General features: G+C 50.0%; 1 protein-coding gene across 6 annotated transcripts in view; it reads left to right on the top strand.

Annotated features, from left to right (window-relative positions):
* Nucleotides 1–21,931, top strand: part of PHC2 (polyhomeotic homolog 2) — a 112,196-nt gene that overhangs the window by 53,543 nt on the left and 36,722 nt on the right. For 2 of the 6 annotated variants that reach the window (XM_007979507.3, XM_007979508.3), the window contains exons 2-7: nucleotides 6,805–7,032; nucleotides 9,944–10,102; nucleotides 11,455–11,532; nucleotides 11,952–12,116; nucleotides 13,848–14,000; nucleotides 15,106–15,418. In XM_007979507.3, coding sequence (XP_007977698.1) covers nucleotides 6,859–7,032; nucleotides 9,944–10,102; nucleotides 11,455–11,532; nucleotides 11,952–12,116; nucleotides 13,848–14,000; nucleotides 15,106–15,418 — 1,042 coding nt within the window. In that variant the 5' untranslated portion in view covers nucleotides 6,805–6,858. The remainder of the gene's footprint in view (nucleotides 1–6,804; nucleotides 7,033–9,943; nucleotides 10,103–11,454; nucleotides 11,533–11,951; nucleotides 12,117–13,847; nucleotides 14,001–15,105; nucleotides 15,419–21,931) is intronic. The other 4 variants (XM_007979509.3, XM_007979510.3, XM_007979511.3 and 1 more) reach the window with 2 other exon arrangements.

A 21,931-nucleotide genomic window follows, 5' to 3' on the forward strand; every position in this document is an offset into this window, starting at 1 on the left:
ATGGGTGGCCTTGGGGAAGAAATAAGGAACTAGTTAGAAGGAAGAGAAGGGAAGAATAAGAATAGGAATTCAAAGGAAATTGAAAAGGGGTGGGTAGAATGCTGAAAGCCTAGATACTGTGAAAGTTTAAGGATTCAGATTTTCTAATGTAGGTCACCAGAGGGAAGGATGTAAGGAGAGTCCACAGATGCCGCGGTAGCCCTCACTGAGACTCCAAAATGCCTTCGCTACTCCCCAGAAGCCAGAACTTTGAGCGGAAGGAAGGTGGGAGGGGGAAGATACGAAAGCTCTGGTTCAAAAGAGGAACTATAGGAAAAAAAATTTTAAAGCTGTTATATGGGACACTTCCTAATTGTGTTTCCTTCCAACTCAAGTTCCCTTCAACTAGGAGAGCAATAATAAAGTGACATATGGCAGGACCCTAGCTTCTGCTTTCTCTGCAGGGCAAGCTTCACCTCTCTCACTGATAAGTCGCTACCACCATGTGGGCAGGAGGTTTCCTGAGGTGCCTTCCATGGCACTGGATGAGAATCAGGGGAGCCATATCACCCCAAGTCACTTACCTCCCCCACACTGGGTCTCCATTCTTGCAAGGGAAATCAAGGGAGATGATGGTAATGTTCAATTTCTCACACTGGTTGATGGGTACACATGCATATTACCCTTTATATATACATTACATACAGAGAATATTTTGTAAGTATTAATGGACATTAATTAACAATTAGGGAATTACATTCAGAGGTCTCAGTTTGTTTTCAACTGAAAATCAAGTATGCTTTGACATGGACTTTGCCCAGTGTGGTTGAAATAATGGCTTAAGGTGAAGTTGCAGAGAGTATCACAGGAAGCACTCTGGCTTTGGAGTCAGACCTAGTTTTGAATCCCAGTTCTGTAATGACCTTACATAAATTGCTTAGATATATTTCTCATTGACAAAATTGGGATAATCATACCCACACCATAAGGAAAGTCGTAGCATCTGTGATAGTGCCCACAGTAGTGCTTACCAGTAGTAAGTACTCAATAAATAATCACTATTATTAGTATAGACACCATTGATGGAAGGTACTGAAGTGAAATCACAGCTAGTTGATGTTTTAAACTAGTTGGTGAGAAATTTGTGGACGAGGTAGAGATTAAGCTTTCAGATGAGGAATGGGATGGAGTATAGTGCATTTCAAGCAATTTTATTCAACAAACATCTATGGAATGAAGCACAAGGTATTAAGGGAAAATATGACATAATCCCACCCCCAAGCGAATCACTTTCTTGTAAGGCTACGTTGTAAGTACTAGGAGAGAGCCAGGCACAGAGTGCTCTGGGAGCAGCCATCCAGCTGGATGGCTTAAATGAAGACACTGGAACCTAATTTGAAGGAAGCAAGAGGAGAAGGGTTGAGGGGGTTGCATTCAGTGCATATTTCACAAGAGAGACTCAAGAGTTTTGAAGATCTAAGGAGTTGGTTACGTGAAAAATTGAAGGAAGGCATTTCAGGGGAGGGGAATAGTGTGAGTGAAACCACAGCAGTAAAAACCACAGAGGTAGGAAGTAGCAAGGCACCCAAATTTCAAACGACCTGGGCACCTTGGTCATAATGCTGAGACCAGAGACAGTGGAAGTGTGGAAAATGAGGCCAGGAAGGCAAAATGGGTCAGATCATGGAGGGTTTCACATACTACATGGAGTAGCTTGGGGGCTGGGGGCAGTGGGCGGGCCCAAGAACAAGGGTAATTCAACACATGATGCAGGGACAAATGGATATTCACATGCCAAACATGGAATAACATATGACCCAGAGATTTCACTGCTAGGTTACACCCAACAGAATAGAAGCAGGGACTCAAACAGTCCATGGCATATAACCCTTATATTGCCATGTTCATTCCATTGCAACATTATTCACAGTAGCCAAAAGGTGGAAACCACCCAAGCGTTCATCAACAGATGAACAAACACAATGTGGTGTGTACGTAGGTATCCAATGGAATACTATTCAGCTATCAAAGGGAAAGAAATTCTCATACATGCTATAACATGAATGAACTTTGAAAACATTATGTTAAGTGAAACAAGTCAGACACAAAAGGACAAATATTGTCTGCTTCCACTTAAATGAGCTGTCTAGAACAGGCAAATTCATAGAGAATGAAAGTAGATTCGAGGTTAGGGGATAGGTAGGGGACTTGAGGAGTTACTGCTTAATGGTTATAGAGTTTCTGTTTTGGGTAATGAGAAAGTTCTGGGAATAGATGGTGGTGGTGATTGCACCACAGTGTGAGTGTAGTTGATGGTACTGAATTGCACACTTAAAATCTAGTCATACTCTGACCTTTCTTCCTCTATCCTTTACATGAGTATTTGACAGAGAGAGCAGTCAAGAGTGTGAGAGAGCACACTCAAAAGATAGCCACAGCTATCAAAAGCGTGAGCTAGAACAGAGGGGCAAGCTGGGGACAGAGAGCAATACAAGCATGCGCTACCTAGGGAGTAAGAGAGAGTGTGTGTGTGAATTAAAGAGACAGACCTGCTGATCAAGCCTGGGATGGCAGATGCTCAGAGAGGGGGAGACCATAAGCGACAGGAGAGAGAGCTGGAGCACGTGCAGCAAGGATGCAGGCACTTGGGAGAGCCACAGGGAGCCGGAGGCAGAGGGAGACTGGTCAAGGGCGAGCAACCCGGGAGGCAGGAAGAAGGTCAAGAGTCGGGGAGAGAGCTCATTAGAGGGAAATAGAACTACCAGTCTGGATCAATCATGGCGGGGCAAGAGGGCAAGAGTGGGAGCAAGAGTGAGGGGAGGACGTGCTTGTATTCGAGAGAGCCAAGGCATAGTGAGGGAGGGTGAGCACACTGAGGATGGGCCCACCCAATGAGCAGCTCTGAGAAATCAGTGGTGAAAGGGAGCGTGGCCACAGGTGTGAGAGAGGGCAGGGACCAGGGGCAGGGAAAGAGTGGGAAAACTAGGGACTGGGGAATCCAAAACTACTGACACAGAAAAGACACGGGTGGTGGGGGCTGATAGTGAGGGGAAGGGGGGGATGGTGGGGGTGGGTGGGTGGGGGGATGGTGGTGGGGGTAGGAGGAATGGTGGGGGGCAGGGGGGCAGTGGGTGGGGGGGCGGGGGAGTGGTGAGGGGGGGCAGTGGCGGGGGATGTGGGTGGGAAGGCAAAGCCTAGAACTGGAGAGAGAAGAAAGGAATGGCATGCTTGCCCGCAGGAGGAGGAGACAGGCGACAAGAGTGTGAGAAGTGCACTGTGCCCATGTGCCCAGGTTGCTGCAGTAAGTCTCTCCCCTGCATGGGGAGCAGGGGCTGTCCTGGCCTGTACAGTTTTTCTGTAAAGGAATGCCATGCTCCCTGAAGAATTTTGTCTTATTTCTTAACAAGATTTGAGTGTACACTCTCCACAGTGTCTGCCCTAGCTGCTGCAAAAGGAAAAAAGAAATAGAAATTATAACCCTGAAACTGAGCAGTACTGGGGAGATAGCAACAGGATATTAATGATGACTTTGGCTCTTTGTGCTAATCATGCTCTCATTAATTTGAAAAATTATATTTTTCCCCTCTTAAATGGGTATACTCTACAAGCAGAGGACTGAATGTCTGTGATGGGATGACAAATAAATATTATTTTTTCCATTTAGGAAGGAATGGATAGAAGGAACAGACTCCACACAGCTTCTGTTCTAGCTCATGCTTTTGATAGCTGTGGCTGTCTTTCAAGCTCACTTTCTCACTCTCTTGATTGCTCTCTCAATCACGTAAAGGATAGAGGAGGGAAGGTCAGAATATGACTAGATTTTAAGTGTGCAATTCAGTATGATTAACTACACTCACGGAAATAGAACTGAGACTTGATCATCCAGGATGTAGATATTCTACCCTCTTAATTTGCTGTGGTTGCTGCCCTATTTTCCTATTTTATTTTTTATATTTATAAGTACTTCAGTTGAGATTTTCTAGTGTGGAATGAAAAGCAAGAAATGAAACCCAATTCTGGCCAACATTTGGGAAAAGGGAGGTGAGACTAAGAGAAGATGTTGGTATTCTATGGGGTAGTCTGTGTTTGAATGGAACTCTCATTTACTGATTTGTTGCTTGATGATCCTTATAATTTCAATTGCACCTCATCTTTACAATTAGTTTTTCAGTTTCTGTGAGATCAGGAATTATACCTTCTACCACTTTTTACACAGCCTAATTTTCCCTCCCTAGAACATAAGATAAAGTGGATTTTGACAGCGCCAAGGCATAGGAAGTATTGTTGACTTTGCTGCTTCATTGATTCCTGCATCATCATCATTATCATAAGCATCCTTAGCAAGTCAGCAGCCATAATAAGGCCCAGCACTGAGTGCAGCTCAGGACAAAGGGAATTAATTCATGGACAAGCACCTTGCCCTATGGCAGTAAAAGCAGACATATGAACATAAGGAAAAATCACTGCTTAAAGAGTAAGGTCAAGAGTGCAGCTTGCAGGCTGCTACACTGCCTTGGAAATCATAAGCAGCTTGCTGCCTGCCACCTGAGAGGGCCTGGGGTTTCCAGACTCCCAACATTCCTGTCTTTTAGCCTTTACCCACACTTTTTTCAGCCCACAGTGAAATTCTCCCAATCTGAAGAAGGCAGCCTGAGAAATGATAACCCTGAAACTGAGCAGTATTGGGGAGATAACAGCAGGATGGTAATGATTACTTTGGCTCTTTGCACTAGTCATGCTCTCATTAGTGTGAAAAATTATATTTTCTTCACCTATTAAATCGGTATACTTTACAAGCAGATGATTGAATGTCTGTGATGGGATGGCAAACACATATTATTTTTCCATGTAGGAAGGAATGGGTAGAAGGAACAGCCTCCACACAGACATGAAGATGTTTAAGAAGAGCATGGAAAGAGAAAAAAGGAGGAACTTAAACTCAGATCTGGGTGTGCCTCTCCCACCACCCTTTCCTTCTTTCCCAACCCCTCTCCACTGCCAAGCACACAGCCTCAAGGGAAGGTGCAATTTCCAGTTCTGTATTCAGACCATAGGATGAGCCCTGAAGGAATTTCTGGCCCTCCTTACTGACTGGGATAGGAGGTTCCAGAAGGTTCTGCCAGTTCTGTCTCAGGAGAGGCCTGATCTATTGGATCCGGGCAGTGTGAACCAGGCCACAAGAGCCAGTGCTTACAGAGCACACAGGATATGCTTGGCATTCTGCTGAGCACCTTACATCATCACTTTTCTTTATGTTCACCACAGCCCATATCCTATCACATCTAATTGATTAAGAAACAGGTCAGACAGGTGTGACATGCCAGGATTTCCTAGCTAGAAAGTGGCAGAGCCAGGACAAAGCCAAGTCTTTCTGATTCCACAACCTGAGATTTTAACCAAATTGGTCAGTATGGTACCCTCCTGAGCGTTAGGTCCAGAGGGCACTCAGTAAGTGCATACCTAATAAAGACGGAGACCTCAAACACACTTCACCTCTTCTGGCTTTGCAAACTAAACTAAACAAACACCTCAGTTTATTTGACTGCCTTCTGATGCACCTCTTCCTCTTATTCTATTCTCTATAGATTTCTTTTTTTTTTTTTTTTTTTTTAGACGAAGTGTCACCCTGTCACCAGGCTGGAGTGCAGTGGTGTTATCTCGGCTTACTGCAACCTCCGCCTCCCAGGTTCAAGTGATTCTCCTACCTCAGTCTCCCAAGTAGCTGGAACTACAGGCACACACCACCACACCCAACTAATTTTTGTAGTTTTCGTAGAGATGGGGTTTTACCATGTTGGCCAGGATGGTCTCGATCTCTTGACCTCGTGATCCGCCCACCTTAGCCTCCCAAAGTGCTGGGATTACAGGTGTGAGCCACCACACCCAGCCTTCTCTGTAGATTTTTAATCCTACTGCTTTCACTAGGTGGCTGTATAAATATAGACAAGTAATAAATTCTCAGATGTTCAGTGTCCCCACCCCAAAGATGAAAAGGCTGATAGGGTGAGGGGTGATCCCTGAGATCACCGCTAGGGAGAATGTTACAGGAAGTCTGTCTCCTAGTTTTGCCTCCTCCGGCAGAATGAACAGGTCACAGGCTTTAGAATCAGCCAGACCTGATTTCAAATGTCAGTCAGTGAACCAAGTCTGCCCTGTGTCCTTCTGAGGGCACATGTGTCTAAAGACCTCAGTTCCCAAGTGGTCGGGCGCAGTGGCTCATGCCTATAATCCCAGCACTTTGGAAGGTCAAGGCAGGCAGATCACTTGAGATCAGGAGTTCAAGACCAGCCTGGCCAACATGGCGAAACTCCATGTCTCCATGTCTTATCATGTCTCCATGATAAAATGAAACTCCAGTCTCAAAAAACAGAGACCTCAGTTCTCAAGTGGCCCCACCACAGACTGTTTGGAAAGCTGATGTATATACTGCACAGTCATCACTTGGTATCCACAGAGGACTGGTTCCAGGAATCCCCTTGGATGCCAAAATTCATGGAAGCTCAAGTCCCTAATATAAAGTGGCATACTATTTGTATATAACTGACCCACATCCTCCTATATACTTTAAACCATCTCTAGATTACTTATAGTACCTCATACAATGTAAATGCTATGCAAATAGTTGTTACACTGTATTGGTTAGGAAATAATGACAAGAAAAAGTGTACATGTTCAGTACAGACACCGTGTTTCTTGAATATTTTTGATCCGTAGTTGGTTGAATCCATGGATGTGAAACCCATGGATACAAAAGGCCAACTCTGTGAGCATTCTCTATCTAGTAAGTGTCTGTCACACCATTCACTTCTGCCTCTTCCCTCCTAGCATCTGCCTGCCCTTCTGCCATCCGAGCGCCCTGACTGCGCCACACTGCAGGCCATGGAGAATGAGCTGCCAGTCCCTCATACATCTAGCAGTGCCTGTGCCACCAGCAGTACCAGCGGGGCCAGTAGCAGCAGTGGCTGCAACAACAGCAGCAGTGGTGGAAGTGGCCGCCCCACCGGGCCCCAGATTTCTGTGTACAGTGGTATTCCAGACCGGCAGACCGTGCAGGTAAGATTCTAATTGATCTGGTAATTATACTCCTTAATCAACTCCAGGGCTAGCAAGGAGGAGATGTTGAGTTGGTCTGGTGGGATAATCTAGATGTGGACTCTAGAATGGGCATATGGGAATGAGTTCATAGATGTACATTTGTATATTGTTACAGGGGGTGAAGGATGCAAAATGGCCCAACCAGGGAGTTTGGAGGACACGTGTGTGAAAGTGTAAAGGGCAGATAAGTAACAATAACAAATAATACATGACCAAGAGCTGCTCAGCCGCAACCCAGACCCACTCTCTAAATGACCATTGTCCTGTGAAGAACAGATCTCAGTTTTTCAAAGACCAAAAACCAAAAAGAACCCCCAAATAATCCTTTGTCATTGCAGCTTTTTACCTTCTCCCCTAAAGCAGCAGTTGGCAAGTGTCATCCACAAGGCCTTCCAGGTGGCAGCTCACTGCTCCTAAATGCAGTCAGGGCCATGCACTACCATCTGCTCTGTGCCTAACATGGTACTAAGCATTTTGCACACTTATCCTTTTGGTTATTATTAGGCACAATTCTGTAGTTGAGAAAACTGGGGCTCAGAGAAGGTAACAACTTGTCTAAGGTCATTCAGGTAAAGACAAAAAAATTGAAGCTAACTCGCCCCAGACCTGTGTTCTTAATCACTACAATGTTTTTTTCTTGAGGTTTCTGGATAATACAGGCAGAAAAGAGAGACCACAGCTGAGAAGTGTTTACTCGAAGTGACTTTGCTATTACAGTTTGGGTATACTAGAAAAGTGACCTCATCCTGCTTTGAACTTAAGCCCAGATAATGGAACAGGGGAGAACCCACAGCAGACAGTGAGAGGGCCTGAAAACCCGAGTTAAAGAAGATGCCATCAGATACCCTGGACTCTTCCCTCTCCCAGTTATTTCCACCTCGTGCTTAGTGAATCCATGTTTCCTGCCCCTACCCTTGCCCCCAGCCCCAGCGCCTGGCCCTGGCCCATCATGCATGAGGACCTTAGCTCTGATTTCTAGCCACGACATTCGGATGTACCCACTCCTGCCATTCATCACAATTCTAGGCAAAAGGGGGTCTGGGGTTCTGCTCTGGCAAGTGGAATCACCCAAGGTTGCACGCAGAACCATTCTGGGCTCCTCCTGTCTCCCTTTGTTGACATCCTCTTATGAGGAAGGGTCACAGGATCTCAACTACGTGGGCTGGACTGCTGGGGAGGTCACTTTCAGGAGTCTAATAGAAAGGCCAAGGGAATACAGACAAATAATTCTGGGAGAGCAGGAGGGAAAAAGAATAGAGTTAAAATAAAACAGGATCTCGGAGAGGAGTGTTCACATCAGAGGAGTGGAATCTGGGGGCAGCATGTGGAAGAGTTGGGATGGGGATGTCTGGGGAGACGCCAGAGCCCATGGAGGATCTGCTATAATAACAGGCTGTTTTTACAGAACCCCAAATCTGAGCCAGAGGCTGTTTTGTCCTAGAGCTGTCAGCCCTAGAAGTCACACCAACCTGGGGAAAGCCTGACCTGACCCTGGGCCCCGTCCTAGCAAGGCTTGCTCGCCAAGATGGGGCCCACGGTCAGGAGCTACCTGTGGCCAGGGATTCAGCAGAGGTAAGGGTAGAAAATAGGGAGAAGCCCGGTCAAGGCCACTGCAAGGCATCAACTTGGAAGAGATGGCAGGAGGGTGGCCAGTGGTAGAAGGGAGGAGAAGTGTCTCTGGGACTCACGGGAAGAAGACAGAGGATCTTAGGGCTGGGGAAAGGCACTCGCTGTTCTTTGTTCCTGGGGATGGGGAGGAGATTTGTCCTTTCCAGGAGATTGGCCAATCCCATCAGGAAAGAAGGAATAAGCAGTAAGGTCAGGGAAGGGAATGGGAGACAGAAGCTAAAAAGAGGGAATGATGGAGAGAAAGAGAGGGAGGGAAAGAATAAAAGGGGGCCGGGTACAGTGGTTCATGCCTGTAATCCCAGAACTTTAGGAGGCTGAGACGGGCAGATCACCTGAGATCAGGAGTTCAAGACCAGCCTGACCAACATGGTAAAACCCTGTCTCTACTAAAAATACAAAATATTAGCCAGGCGTGGTGGCAGGCACCTGTAATTCCAGCTCCTTGGGAGGCTGAGGCAGGAGAATCACTTGAACCTGGGAGGTAGAGGTTGCAGTGAGCCAAGATTGCACTACTGCACTCCAGCCTGGGCAACAAGAGCAAAACTCCATCTCAAAAAATAAAAATAAAAAAAGAATAAAAGGGAAGTGTGCTGTCCCTGTAGCACTGGTCTGCTCTGCAAGACCCAGGCAACCTTCTTCTAAGGGATTGATGGGACTCTGAGAAGCTGTGGGCCTGGGGAGCCCCAAGTCTGCCTTACAGCCCCAGCCTCAAGGAGAAGGCGTTGCCTCCATCTAAGTTTTCCTGTGGCTGGCTGTTGCTGAAGCTGGAGTAGGCCCCCTGCTGACTTTGCTCTTCCCTCCACCCCCATTCTTTTCCCTGCCTTATTGAGCTTCACCCTCATCTGAGGCTGCAGAGTGACAGAGGGAGAGGAGTGCCTGACAAGCCTGGTGGAGACCCTTCTATCTCCCTGAGCCTCCCTCACTGCCCAAGAGTTGATTAAAGCAATGGTGTGCCGCTCTGATTCTCCTCACCAAGGCGGATGATGCAGGAGCAGGCCATGCTGGGGAGGAGCTGCAGAGACAGGCAAGATAGATCAGGTTAGACTTGATGAAGAAGCTCTGCGAACAGCTGTCCTCCCACTGTTCTAGAGAGTGGCCACAATTGGCTATGGTGGTGGTCACAGATCTTGGTGTCTCCCGAGCAGTTACAGAGGCCTGGGGTAGGCAAGGCATTACTGCCAAAGGGGTATTCTGTGTGGCAACTGCCAGCCTGGCTCTTCTCCCTCCTCCCTCTTCTCAGGTGATCCAGCAGGCCCTACACAGACAGCCCAGCACGGCTGCTCAGTACCTGCAGCAGATGTACGCCGCCCAGCAGCAGCACCTCATGCTGCAGACTGCAGCGCTCCAGCAGCAGCACCTCAGCAGTGCCCAGCTCCAGAGCCTGGCGGCTGTGCAGCAGGTGAGATTTGGGAAGGACCTCAAGGCTGGTGCCAGGTGTCCTGGTTATGGAAGCGAAAGGGAGAGGAAGCAGGCACCGCACCCATGCTTCACATCCTTCTCTTACTACAACCTAAAGAAGTCCTTGTGATGCGGGTACTACTGTCATTATCTCCTTTTAGCAGGTGAAGGACAGGGCCCTGGGTCATGCAGCTAGTGAGTGGAGTGGCAGAATGCTAGCCCAGGGAAGAAGTGCAGGGATCCCCTCTCCTAACCACCTTACCGCAAGTCTAGGGAAAGGACTGCGGGTTCCAGGGAAGCATTCATGAACGAAGGGCACTGCCTATTTATCTTGTCTGCCTGTTGTTGCTGTCTCTCCTCCTTAGCTGAGAACACATTTATTTATCCATTTAGAAAAACATTTTATGTACCTTCTGCGTGCAAAGTTTATATCAGGCACTGGGTATACTGAGCACCCTGTCTTCTTGGCACTTCTAATGGGAGACAGCAAGTAAACAGGAACCAAAATAGCCAAGGAAACAAAATATTGAAATCTCTAAGTTATAATAAGCACCATGAAAGAGAAGAACAGATTGCTCTGACCGAAGGGCAAAGTGGACGGCCTTGCATTGCATGGTCAGGAAAGGCCTGTCTGCTGGAGTAACACTGGAGCTGACACTTGAAGGATGAGAAGCTGGCCACAGGGAGAAGGGCAGCTTGGACACTATCGCTCATGTCTGCAAATTATCTGTGTGGGTGTGGTGGCTGGGTGTGATGACAGTAGCTGGGTGTGATGGCGGTGGCCGGGTGTGTGGCGGTGGCCAGGTGTGTGGCGGTGGCCGGGTGTGTGGTAGTGGCCGGGCGTGATGGCGGTGGCCGGGCGTGATGGCGGTGGCCGGGCGTGATGGCGGTGGCCGGGTGTGTGGCGGTGGCCGGGCGTGATGGCGGTGGCCGGGTGTGTGGTAGTGGCCGGGCGTGATGGCGGTGGCCGGGTGTGATGGCGGTGGCCGGGTGTGTGGTAGTGGCCGGGCGTGATGGCGGTGGCCGGGCGTGATGGCGGTGGCCGGGCGTGATGGCGGTGGAGCGGAGGGCTCCACACACCGAAGGCCGTGGCCTAATAGATGGAGTGCTCAGTGGCAGTGCCTTGCCTTATTCAGTCCTCTCAGCAATCCTATCAGGCAGGTACTGTTACCATCCTCACCTATTCACAGAGGAGGCAGGATACTTGCTGTGGGCCACACAGAGGCAGGTTGGGGGCTGACCTCCAGAGGCTGTTCTCCTTAACACCATCCTGCAGCACCTCCTGTGGATGATGAGAGCCCAGGAGTGACTGGGGGAGGTCTAGAACTCTAAGAGGAGTTTGTTCTTTCCTAGGCAAGCCTGGTAGCCAACAGACAAGGAAGCACTTCAGGCAGCAGTGTGTCTGCACAGGCCCCGGCCCAGTCATCTTCGGTGAGTAGAATGGGAGAGCAGCAGCAGAGTCCACAGCCCCAGGACCAAAATGCCCAAGTTCCCAGATCCAATTATGGTGAATCTGTGGCCATGTAACATCACGGCTGGAATCTATTGCTCCTGCCGGGAAGAAAAAGAAAAGGACATGTCTCTTACTGACCTTTAGGTCAGTAACTTCCTGTCATCCTCCCAATGTCAGGGCTCTCTGTGGATAGCTCAGTTCTCCCAACATCAGATCCCCCTGCAGCTCTGCACCAAGGTCAGAGATGGGGCCGGGCTGGGGGATGCTCCAAGGCCAAGCACCACAGATGGTCCTGAAGGAGGCTGAATAAACCAAGGAGCAGAAGAGGGGGGAGAAAGAAATGGATGAGGGGGACACAGTTCACCAACAGAACCTCCTGTCTCCTACTGCACATCAGATCAACCTGGCAGCCTCCCCAGCAGCAGCCCAGCTCCTCAACAGGGCCCAGAGCGTGAACTCTGCAGCAGCCTCAGGCATCGCTCAGCAGGCTGTGCTCTTGGGCAACACGTCTTCCCCAGCCCTGACTGCGAGCCAAGCACAGATGTATCTGAGGGCACAGATGGTGAGTACCCATGGCTAGGGCCATGGCTTAGGGGCACCAGGACAGAGGCAGAGAAGCTGGGAGCTGTAGAAGGGTGGGGAGGAAGCACTAGGGGCAGGGGAAGGAGATAAGGGGTGGGATAAAGAAGGGGGCCTGGAAGGCTGAGTGGAAGCTTTGGTACAGCCTTGAGGAGTCACGAAGGGTGGGGCTCCAGGCTGAAACAGAGAAAGTTACCTGCGATGCCACCTTTCCTTCACCTCCTAGAGTAAAACAGAAGTGTCCCCTTATCAGAAACTCCTCAAAATTAATCAGGATGGGCACAGTGGTTCATGCCCAGGTGGTCCTGGACACCCAGACATCCATGTGCTTGACAGAAATGGGGTCTTCCCTTTCCCACCATCCTTACAAGGACTGGCCACCTCTAAGTCAAGGGCCAAAGATGCTTTCCAGCTTCAGCGTGCCTCCATTGCCCTCCCAGCTGGGCCCCCATTCTAATCAGAGGTCAGGTGAGCTTGTTTGGGCAGGATGTACTCAGGATAGCACCAGTTCTTTCCTTTGTACCTGTCCCTGAGGGGTGCAAAGGTCCTTAAGAGCCTACCAAGTCCCTAAGATTTAGGAGAATGCCCTGGGAAAATGGCAGCATACTCCCTGGGTGGCAATAGCATGCAGCCTCAGCTAGGGCTCAGTCGCTGTGGGTTGTGTCTCATACCTCCCATTTTGAAGTCTGCTCCTTCGGGCCCTTGACACACTATCCCAAAGGTAACACAGTCCTACCCCTCTCTTTGCTCTTATGGCCAGGACATAACCTTCGGAGCTTGTCTGGTCTTGGTCCCACACATTTGCTCTTGGCTCCGAGTTCATCATTTGAAGCCCATCTCCATCCCCAGGGAACAGCCTCTTAGGCACAAGGCATGAAATAGACTTCCATCTCCTAGGGAACTGGACAGACACACTGTGATGCTGCTGCCCAAAGCTGACTGTGTCTGCAGGTTTCTTGTCCCTGTGTTCTACTCCACTGGGGTCGTGACGCCTGCCTGTCTGCCTCCCTCCCCAGAGCAGGGCATACACCCACAGAGGAACAAGCACAGCTGCGCTATCACGGAGTTCTAGGGAAAGCACCCTGTCAAGGCACCAGCACATCCACACTGACGCAGAGCTAGACTCCCATGGAGGTTGAGTTTTCATGCAGAGAACACCATGGATCCTGCACCCCACAGGATGGGATTCAGACACGAGGACGGCTCCAGGCAGTCTGCTTCCTCTGCCGTTGTTGTCTCCAGACCCCTCTGAACCTAACTTTGACTAGAAAATGGCCAAAAGGATACATCGAACTTGATCCCCTGGAGGGCAGTCTCGTCCTGGCTCAGGCCTGGGTTCAGCAGTGGGTTAGACCTGCAAGGTGGTCCTAGGGCATCCGTCTCGCTTCCCAGGATGCTGAGGAGGTGGTGGCTTCAGTGTATCCTGGGGATATCGGTCTCCCCTAGGATGAGCCCCTCACAGCGGGTTCTGAAGGGAACTCGGCTTTGGTGTAGCCCCAGAGCAGCTCTCCCCACCCACCCCTGCACCAAGCCTGGGTCAGGACGCAACGAGCCTCTGGAGAAAGGCAGGCGCTCCCCCTGGACTCCCCCTTCCTTGTCTTTCTGCTTCTACCGTCCTGCCCTTCCTCATAGCCGCTCCTGGGCTAAACAGTTGTGTCCTGTGGCTGAGTCCACATCGGGCAGGTAAAAGGCGCCTCGTTTCCTGTGATTCCAGGCCCAGCCAGGTAACCTGGTGCAGGTAGCTAGGAGCCTAGGCGGCACTGTTCCTTTGTCCCCTCAGCTCATCTTCACGCCCACGGCCACCGTCGCTACTGTGCAGCCTGAGCTCGGCACTGGCTCCCCCGCCCGGCCCCCCACCCCCGCCCAGGTGAGGACTCCATGCTTGTGGGAGGGCAGGGGGGTGGGCACCCCCGTAGAGGGGCACTGATACTGGGGAGGGGCACAAGGAGAGGCCGGGATCAGCTAGGAAAGCAGGCGGGAGATAGGACACCCCAGTGCCCCCAGGCCTGCGCGTCTACCCTCCTCCAGAAGGCCTCAGCCCCTCCTGGCTCTGTTTTGTTCCCTCAAACACAGGTCAGGAGCCAGAGGGCAGCCTGCTGAGGCCAGCATGATTGCCAGGGAGGGCTGGGCTGTGCTACCCTCCATGCTTTACAGCTGCCCCAGGATTGCTGGTCTGGCTGCTGCTGCTCCATAAGTGGAAAGTCCCACTCTGGTTACACATGGTACCGCTGCCAGGACTCGAGAAAAATGGCATGGAAGAGGGAGCAGAGACATGTCCCGCTCTGCTAGGAGTGCACAGATACTACTGTGGCTGGGAAGATTCTGTGGGCAGCGGGGGAAGGAACCCCTACCACTCGCCTCTCCCCATCCTCATCTACAGAATGGGGAGGGCGATGGGAGAGGGCTGTTAGCAGGATTTTCAGTCTGGCACAGCCTCCATGTGTCCAGCAGAGGGCGCCAGGGACCAGGCTGAGTCAGCATGCCAGCCGTCTTGGAAGGGCCGGTGGCAACCTTATTCTGAGACAAGATATTTGCCTGGTGACCTTGCTGGTCAGTTAACTTCCACTTTTGCCCTGGCCTTTTCCAGTGCGGGAAGCCCCATGCTCCCCGACGCTGGGAATTATTTCTGGGTGGTGTGCATCCAGTCCTGAAAGTGTAGGGGAGGAGGGAGGTCAACAGAAGGGACAGAGCCCCGCCTCCCCACCCCTGCCCGCCCAGCTGGGCAGCAGGCCTTTCTCAGAACTCAGCCTCTTCTGCTGCTAGATGCAGTCACAGTGAACTCTCTGGCCCTCTTTAGCAACTCCATGTGCTTCTGGTTCCTCTTCCAGCCCCTAACACATTCTTCTCTCTCTGATTTGACAACCTCCTGTTTTATTCAGCCATTCCTGGATCCATCCCTCTCTCCCTCTTAGTTGTGTACTGGCATTGCTCCTACCACATTCTCTGGACTCCCACAGACCCCTCTTTTCCAGGTACAGAACTTGACTCTCCGAACACAGCAGACGCCAGCAGCAGCAGCCTCGGGCCCCACCCCCACTCAGCCTGTCCTGCCCAGCTTGGCCCTGAAACCCACGCCAGGCAGTAGCCAACCTCTGCCTACCCCAGCACAGAGCAGAAATACTGCTCAGGCTTCCCCCGCAGGTGCCAAGCCTGGCATAGCTGACAGTGTGATGGAGCCACTCAAGAAAGGAGATGGCAACAGCAGTGTGCCAGGGAGCATGGAGGGCCGGGCTGGGCTCAGCCGGACGGTTCCTGCTGTGGCTGCCCACCCCCTCATTGCACCAGGTAAGGTCTTCAGGAAGCAGGAATCCTTTCCCAGAAAACTCAGGGCCATGAGTCAGAAGGAGACTTTCAGACTTTCCTTTTTCCCATGGATTTGCAAAGATACCAGCCATGGGTCTTTCTCTTCTCCCTCCCTGTCTCGAAGAGTCCATCAGCTCCTGGCTCTGTGCCATGCTTCTGGTCTAACTTTACGCAGGGCAGCCATGTCAGTTGGAATAAAGGAGTCCTTCTGCACAGTGGGCACAGCAATGAATCAGGGTACACAGCTACAGCTCTGGAGCTGTGGGCACAACCTGGAGTGGCTGGAGGCGGGCAGTTGAACTATTTTGAAATTCTCCAAGACTCAGCAAAAAGGCCAGGGGCTAGCCAGAAGCATGTGAGAACCAGACAGGGAGATGGGAATGTAGGAAGTTTATTTTTTCTCATCATTCAGCAAGCATTTGTTGATTAGTATTTGCCAGTCATGTTGCCAATTCTACGTGTGCAGAGATAAATGAGACTCAAGTCCTGCCCTCCAGTCTAGCTGGGGAGACAGATAAGTGCAGTGCATATGCCATAATAGATCTAAGCTCTGAACGCTGTCAGAACAGAGGAGCTATCTGGCCTTGAGGAGAGGAGCTAGGAAAGGCTTGCCAGTGAGGGTGACACTTGAGAATAAATCTAGGAGCTTGCTTGTGAGGCAGGTCCAGTGAATCCACATGCCCTGCTAGACCCCTTTCCCTGCCTACTAAAACTATCCCCATGCTGCCCATTGTAGGCAATCTTTCATGGGAAAATCTGCCAAGAGCCCAAGAAGCCAGGCCTATCGGTCTAGGCAACAAGACCACGCTGTTTTACCATAGAAATAAATAGAGTGGCAGAGCACACGGCTTTGCATTAAAGAGAGAGTCACGCTAATCGCATCCCTGAGACAACCACTAACCGCAGTCCTCTCTCAAACCATTTTACCATCCAATCTAACCTGCGGGTCTTTTTCTTGAGAAAATACATTAAGAATATATCTCAATACATCTTTGGCAAAATCGGATAGGATTTTTTTTCCCTAAAGGAGTGTGCAGTCAAAAGAAGGGAGCCAGATATAGAAGCAAATCCATTCCACTTCATAAATTCTATTTTAGGACTAAGTACCAGGCACAGTGCGGGCACAGATGGTCAGCTGCCTGCCAGGCAGAATGGGTCAGAGACGCCGTCCCTCAGAGGACACGGCACATGAGCCTCGCGGCATGAGCACGTGACCCGACAGACAGAGTGGGGAAGGTTCCCAGGCAGAGAAAAGCAAAGCAGTGCACATGGCACTGAGTTAGGAGGAAATGGGGTCAAAATCCCTCATTCACCTTCTCGAGGCTTCAGAAATCACCCAGGGGCAAAGGGTCAGTCGCTGCATTCCAGCAGTCACCGCTGAGTCAAGAAAGGCGCCTCCCCACGGAGGCCTCACGGCCCTGTGGCTTCAGATGTTTCTCACTGTCTGGCATGGCTTTCTCCAGAAAGTGGCCCAGCCTCTTCCTTTTATGGAAAAAGAAAGTCAGGCTCAGAAGGGTAGACTGGGGGCTCTTTCAATGCGTTGAAAGCAGCTTGGACTAGAGCTGAGACCCCAAATGGGCACTTCTAGTTTCTCGTTCAATCTGCATATGCCCTGGAGGACTATCTGCATCTCAAGCCTCCCTTCCAGCCCAGGCCGAAATGTAACCTCTTTCTAAATCTAAGCCAGCACCCCAAGTTCTAACACTGTTGAAAAGAAAGACTAGTTCTTGGGTTCCTCCTAAGGCTGCTAGGCAACTCAGTTCTCAAGAAAACTGGACAGAAACGGGACCAGCATTCACAGGACGTCCACCATGTGCTAGATAACGTGCCCTGAGTTGTACACATCACGCTTCTTTAAACCCTGTAAAGATCCCTGTCCAGTAGGTGTCCTTATCCATTTTACAGATGAGCAAACTGAAGCTCAGAGAGGTTCTCCAGGAGCTTACTACAGCTGTCACGCACTCATAGTCACCTAAGTAGTAAGTGGCAGGACTGGGGGCCGAGTCAAACACTATTCTTCATCTCAAGCCAGATTGTCCCTCTCAGTTCTTACAGTAATCTGGGGCCTCCTCAGCCTTTCCTGTTTCTGACCCAAAGCTGAAAGAATCTGGGGAGGTCTAAGCCTATTCAGGGTTTGCAGAGTCTGGTGGAGACCCCATGTAAAGGTAAACACCAACAGGTGACAGGCTTGAGGCCCAAGGGCCTAAGCCTAACAGTGCCTGGCTAGAATGCAGTGCAGAGACCAGTGGCTTCACACAACTTTCTCTGGAGCAGCTGTGAGCTGCAGTCCCACAAAGAACCTCTTCCCAGAGACACAAAGCAGTGGGCCTGCATTGTTCTGCCTCCCACTATCCCACCCCTTCCTCTCTGTAAGCCCGGAGATTGCGCTCCCCGACTCCCACCTCCCAGATGGAAGGCAGCTGGGGAGGTTTAGTAGGGGAAGATCCTCTCAGGGCTCCTGGACAAAAAGGACTGAAATCATTCTTAGGACCTAGTGCAGGGCAGCCAGGAGCAGCACCTGTCTTGGGCTACACAGTTCCCTGGGCAGAGGTGACTTCTGGCCTCCTGCCCAGCCAACCCACTGTCAATGAACCAAGGGATCTGAGAGCAGGAGAGAAGAGCGTGCTTGAGCATGCGTGTGTGTGTGTGTGCGCGCGCGCGCATGTGTGTGTGTGTGTGTGTGTCTGGGAGAGAGAAAGCAAGCGAGCGTGCACGCATTTTTTGTTTGTTATTGGAGCATTTTTTGAGCTGGCTGGCTGGCTGCCCCCAGGGAAAGTAACCAGTGGAGACTTGCAGTGGGGTAGTGGGGGAGTATGGCAGAGAGGAATGTGTTCTCCTGGGGGCTGCTTCCTCCCAGAGCAGGCAGACCCTCCAGTCCCAGCTGGGACTGCTCCCACTGACAGCTGTTTGGGGGCAAAGCCCCTCCCCCATGGCAAGCTCCCTGCTGTTCCTGCTCCTGTCACCTTGGCAACCAGCTTCTTTAGGCTCTGCAAATAGAAAAGGTCCCTTATGCCAAGAAAAGGGGTGGGGGAGCAGGTGGGGGAGGGGAGTAAGGGGCGGAGAACAGAGCCTAAGAGGTTGGGCTTTGGAGGGGAAGGAGAAGGGCCTGGCTTGCCCTTCTCACTGACATGAGGACTGAGCAACGGAGGGCAGAAGAGGGGCAGGCAGCAGGGGTCCCTTGGGCCTGGCCTCCAGGGAAGCCGAGTCCTAAGGAAGTGGGCCACAGCCCCAGATAGGAGACTTGGTTTTTGGAGTTCTCATTCTAGTGGATAAACTCCAGGCTTTGGGTGCACACTCAGGCCCAAAGGTGAGGAGAAAGTTGCTGACCGGGAGGGATACGCTGTGATAAAAGGGAACTGTTGGGTTGTTGAAAAGCTGGGGCCCTTTCACCCAGCTGGGCCTCCAGATGCCAGGTCTTTGTTCTGCATCCTCAGCCCGCCTCAGGTCTCAGCTGAGGAGCGAGAACTCTGCTGGAAGGCCACACAGCTGCTTTGTTTGAACACAGAGAGCGTTTTGTGCAGGGGCAGTGATTTCTGTCTGCGATAGGCTGGACAATGCGATGTTGCTGATTCTAGGATTCTTGGGCACCCTGTTTCCCTCCCAAAGCAGCCTCCAAACTGCAAGCACACTTTTACCTAAGGAATCCAATAAAAACCAAAGCATACAGGTGGGACTGTCATCCGCTAGAAATCCCCAACGATTTTGATGTTAAAATCATGGAACCAGCCATGGAGGTCATTTCAACTACCCACTGTAGCACCAAATTTAGATGACTAAGAATCTCTTTTTATGTTGGGAGAAAAATCCAGATGATATAGGCTATCAGTGGAGGAGCTTTATGTTTTGCTTAACATCTTTCACTGTGCATACGAGCCTGTGTGCGTGTATGTGTGAGAGAGAAAGCCAACTGACGCACACAGGGACTTGGCCTTGGTGGACGTTTCTTCTTTCCCAAAATTCTTCATCCTAGGCTTCTATTAGACTATTTTCCCGGTTGCTGTGGACTAATAATAATACTTACCAGTTAAAGAACAGCCATGTTCCACGTACCGTACTAAATGCTTTACCTACATATCTCACTTAGTCTTAACGGTGATTATTCCATTTCACAAATGAAGGAGGTATGGCTCAGAGTCACTGTCATCCCCAAACCATTTGTCCCTTTAATTATATGGCTCAACAGATACTCATTTAGCACCTATTATGTGCCAAACATTACGCTGAACACTATGGGTATTAAAGAGATGAACAAGAGTTTAAATTCTAATGGGGGCTGCAGAAATTTGAGTTGTGCTTTGAAAAATGAGTAAGTTTCAAGAATGGAACAGGAGGAGGAGGATCTCAGCTGGCACTGGGAAGCACCTAAGCCCAGAGTGGCTGTGTGCGCGTGTGACCATCTTTGTGTGTAAGTGGGACCCTCCTTCCTTTTCCCTTGCCCTCTGCCATTAGCTGTGGGTCTCCTAAAACTCAGTCCTGTGGCCTGTGTTTCACTCACAGAGGAGTTTGTTGGTTCATACCTTTCAGACATCCACCACCTGTCTGCCAGTGACTTCCTAATACACATCCATCCCTGTCCTCCTCCTTCTCCCCATACATTTCAGCTATCTATAGGATAGACATCACCCCACCTGCATACAAGTTTTTTTTTTTTTTCATTTGGAGAATTTGTAAAACAAAAACCCTGCATCTTCCTCTCTGGAAAGGGCCCGTCTACCGTATCCTGAGCACTGTCCACAATTGCAAGGTCCTCCTGCACCCCAGACTCACAGAGTTATTTTGACTTCACATTCAGATAACTGGTAGTATTTTTAAATACTACTGAGCATTTACGGAGCATCTACTAGGCATTGAGCAAAGGCAGTGAACCTCTTTGTGGTTTAGACAAAATATTCCGTTTGATACTAACAACTATGTGGTATGTATCACCATTTACAGAACGGCACGTCTAGATCCGGAGAGGTTAAGCAATGTATCTAAGATTGCACAGCCTGTTGGTGTCAGAGCCACCAGGGAGGCAGAGCGTTACAGTGGGAAAAGCAGTGGGCTTCGGAGTTAACCTGGTTTCAGACCCCAGTTTCATCACCTATTAGTTTAATGACTATGATCAAGTTACTTCAGCTCTGTAAACCTCCATTTCCTCATCTGTAAAACAGAGGTGATTGTATTTCCCACAGGCTGTAAATGACTGAGATGGCCTGCACAAGTGACTGGCACAGAGAAAACCCTCCCTCATTCCCACGCTCCATCACCACCCAGCTTGTCACCAGTTTGTCACCAGGTTCTGATGACATTTCCTCTTGTTTTGGCTTCCTGCTTTACTTAAGGCCTGCTGACGGGATGAGGCTTAACTGATCGCCAGGACATCCTACTCACAACTGCTAGAATTACCTCCCTCAGAGACTGTTATTTCCTTCTTGTTTAAAAACCTTTTCTGTAGCCCGGCACAGTGGCTCATGCCTGTAATCCCAGCCCTTTGGGAGGCCGAGGCAGGTGGATCGCTTGAGGTCAGGAGTTTGAGACCAGCCTGGCCAAATGGTGAAACCCCGTTTCTACTAAAAATACAAAAATTAGCCGGGTGTGGTGGCTCATGCCTGTAATCCCAGCTACTTGGGAGGCTGAGGCAGGAGAATTGCTTGAACCTGGGAGGCGGAGGTTGCAGTGAGCCAAGATCGTGCCATTGCACTACAGCCTGGACGTCAAGAGCGAAACTCCATCTCAAAAAAAAAAAAAAAGAAAAATACTTTCACTGTGTCTTTATGTCCTCCTTGATCAGCTGGAATGCCTAGTCTATAGTAAGGGCTCACTAAATATCATGTTAATGACTTCTGACTATCTGACTCCGTGGGGGACCTTCAAGACCCTCCCCCCACTGCCCACTGCACCTCTCTGACTGCTCCTGGTGTCCTCATGCAGACCCTCTGTTATGGCCAAGCAAATATGCTGTTGTCTCTCTCTCCGACTCCTACCCCTTTGTGACTTTCTTGGCCCTTTCCCTCCCTGCCTCCTGGCATAACAATCCCCTTTTGTTGTCCATGTCTCCAAGATTGCCTCCAGAATTCCCAACTGCCTGCAACTAATACTCCTAGGCTTGCTGTACTCGCTCGTCCTTACTGACTTTTGTTATTCACTTGGCCATCAGCATCTTGTAATATGCAAGGCACCATGCCTCACCTGTCAAATGAAGTCAAGTTTCCCTTCACTTACTGCATTGTACAAGTCACTTGGAAACTACTCTCAGTTCTTGCTTGTAAAATAAAAACACTTCTCAATTGCTTCATGGGCTTCTTGTTAGAAATAAATGAGATTTAAATGATAAAAATTCTTTGAGAAGTTCAAAGCAACACACAGTAACAGATAGTATTTTAAGAATAGCTACCATTTACTGAGCATCTACTAGGTACCAAGTGTTGAGCAAAGGCAGTGAATCTCTTTGTGGTTTAGACAAAATATTCCATTTGATACTAACAACTATGTGGTATGTATCACCGTTTACAG

This window comes from Chlorocebus sabaeus, chromosome 20, assembly GCF_047675955.1.
Source record: "Chlorocebus sabaeus isolate Y175 chromosome 20, mChlSab1.0.hap1, whole genome shotgun sequence".
NCBI classification, from domain to species: domain Eukaryota; kingdom Metazoa; phylum Chordata; class Mammalia; order Primates; family Cercopithecidae; genus Chlorocebus; species Chlorocebus sabaeus.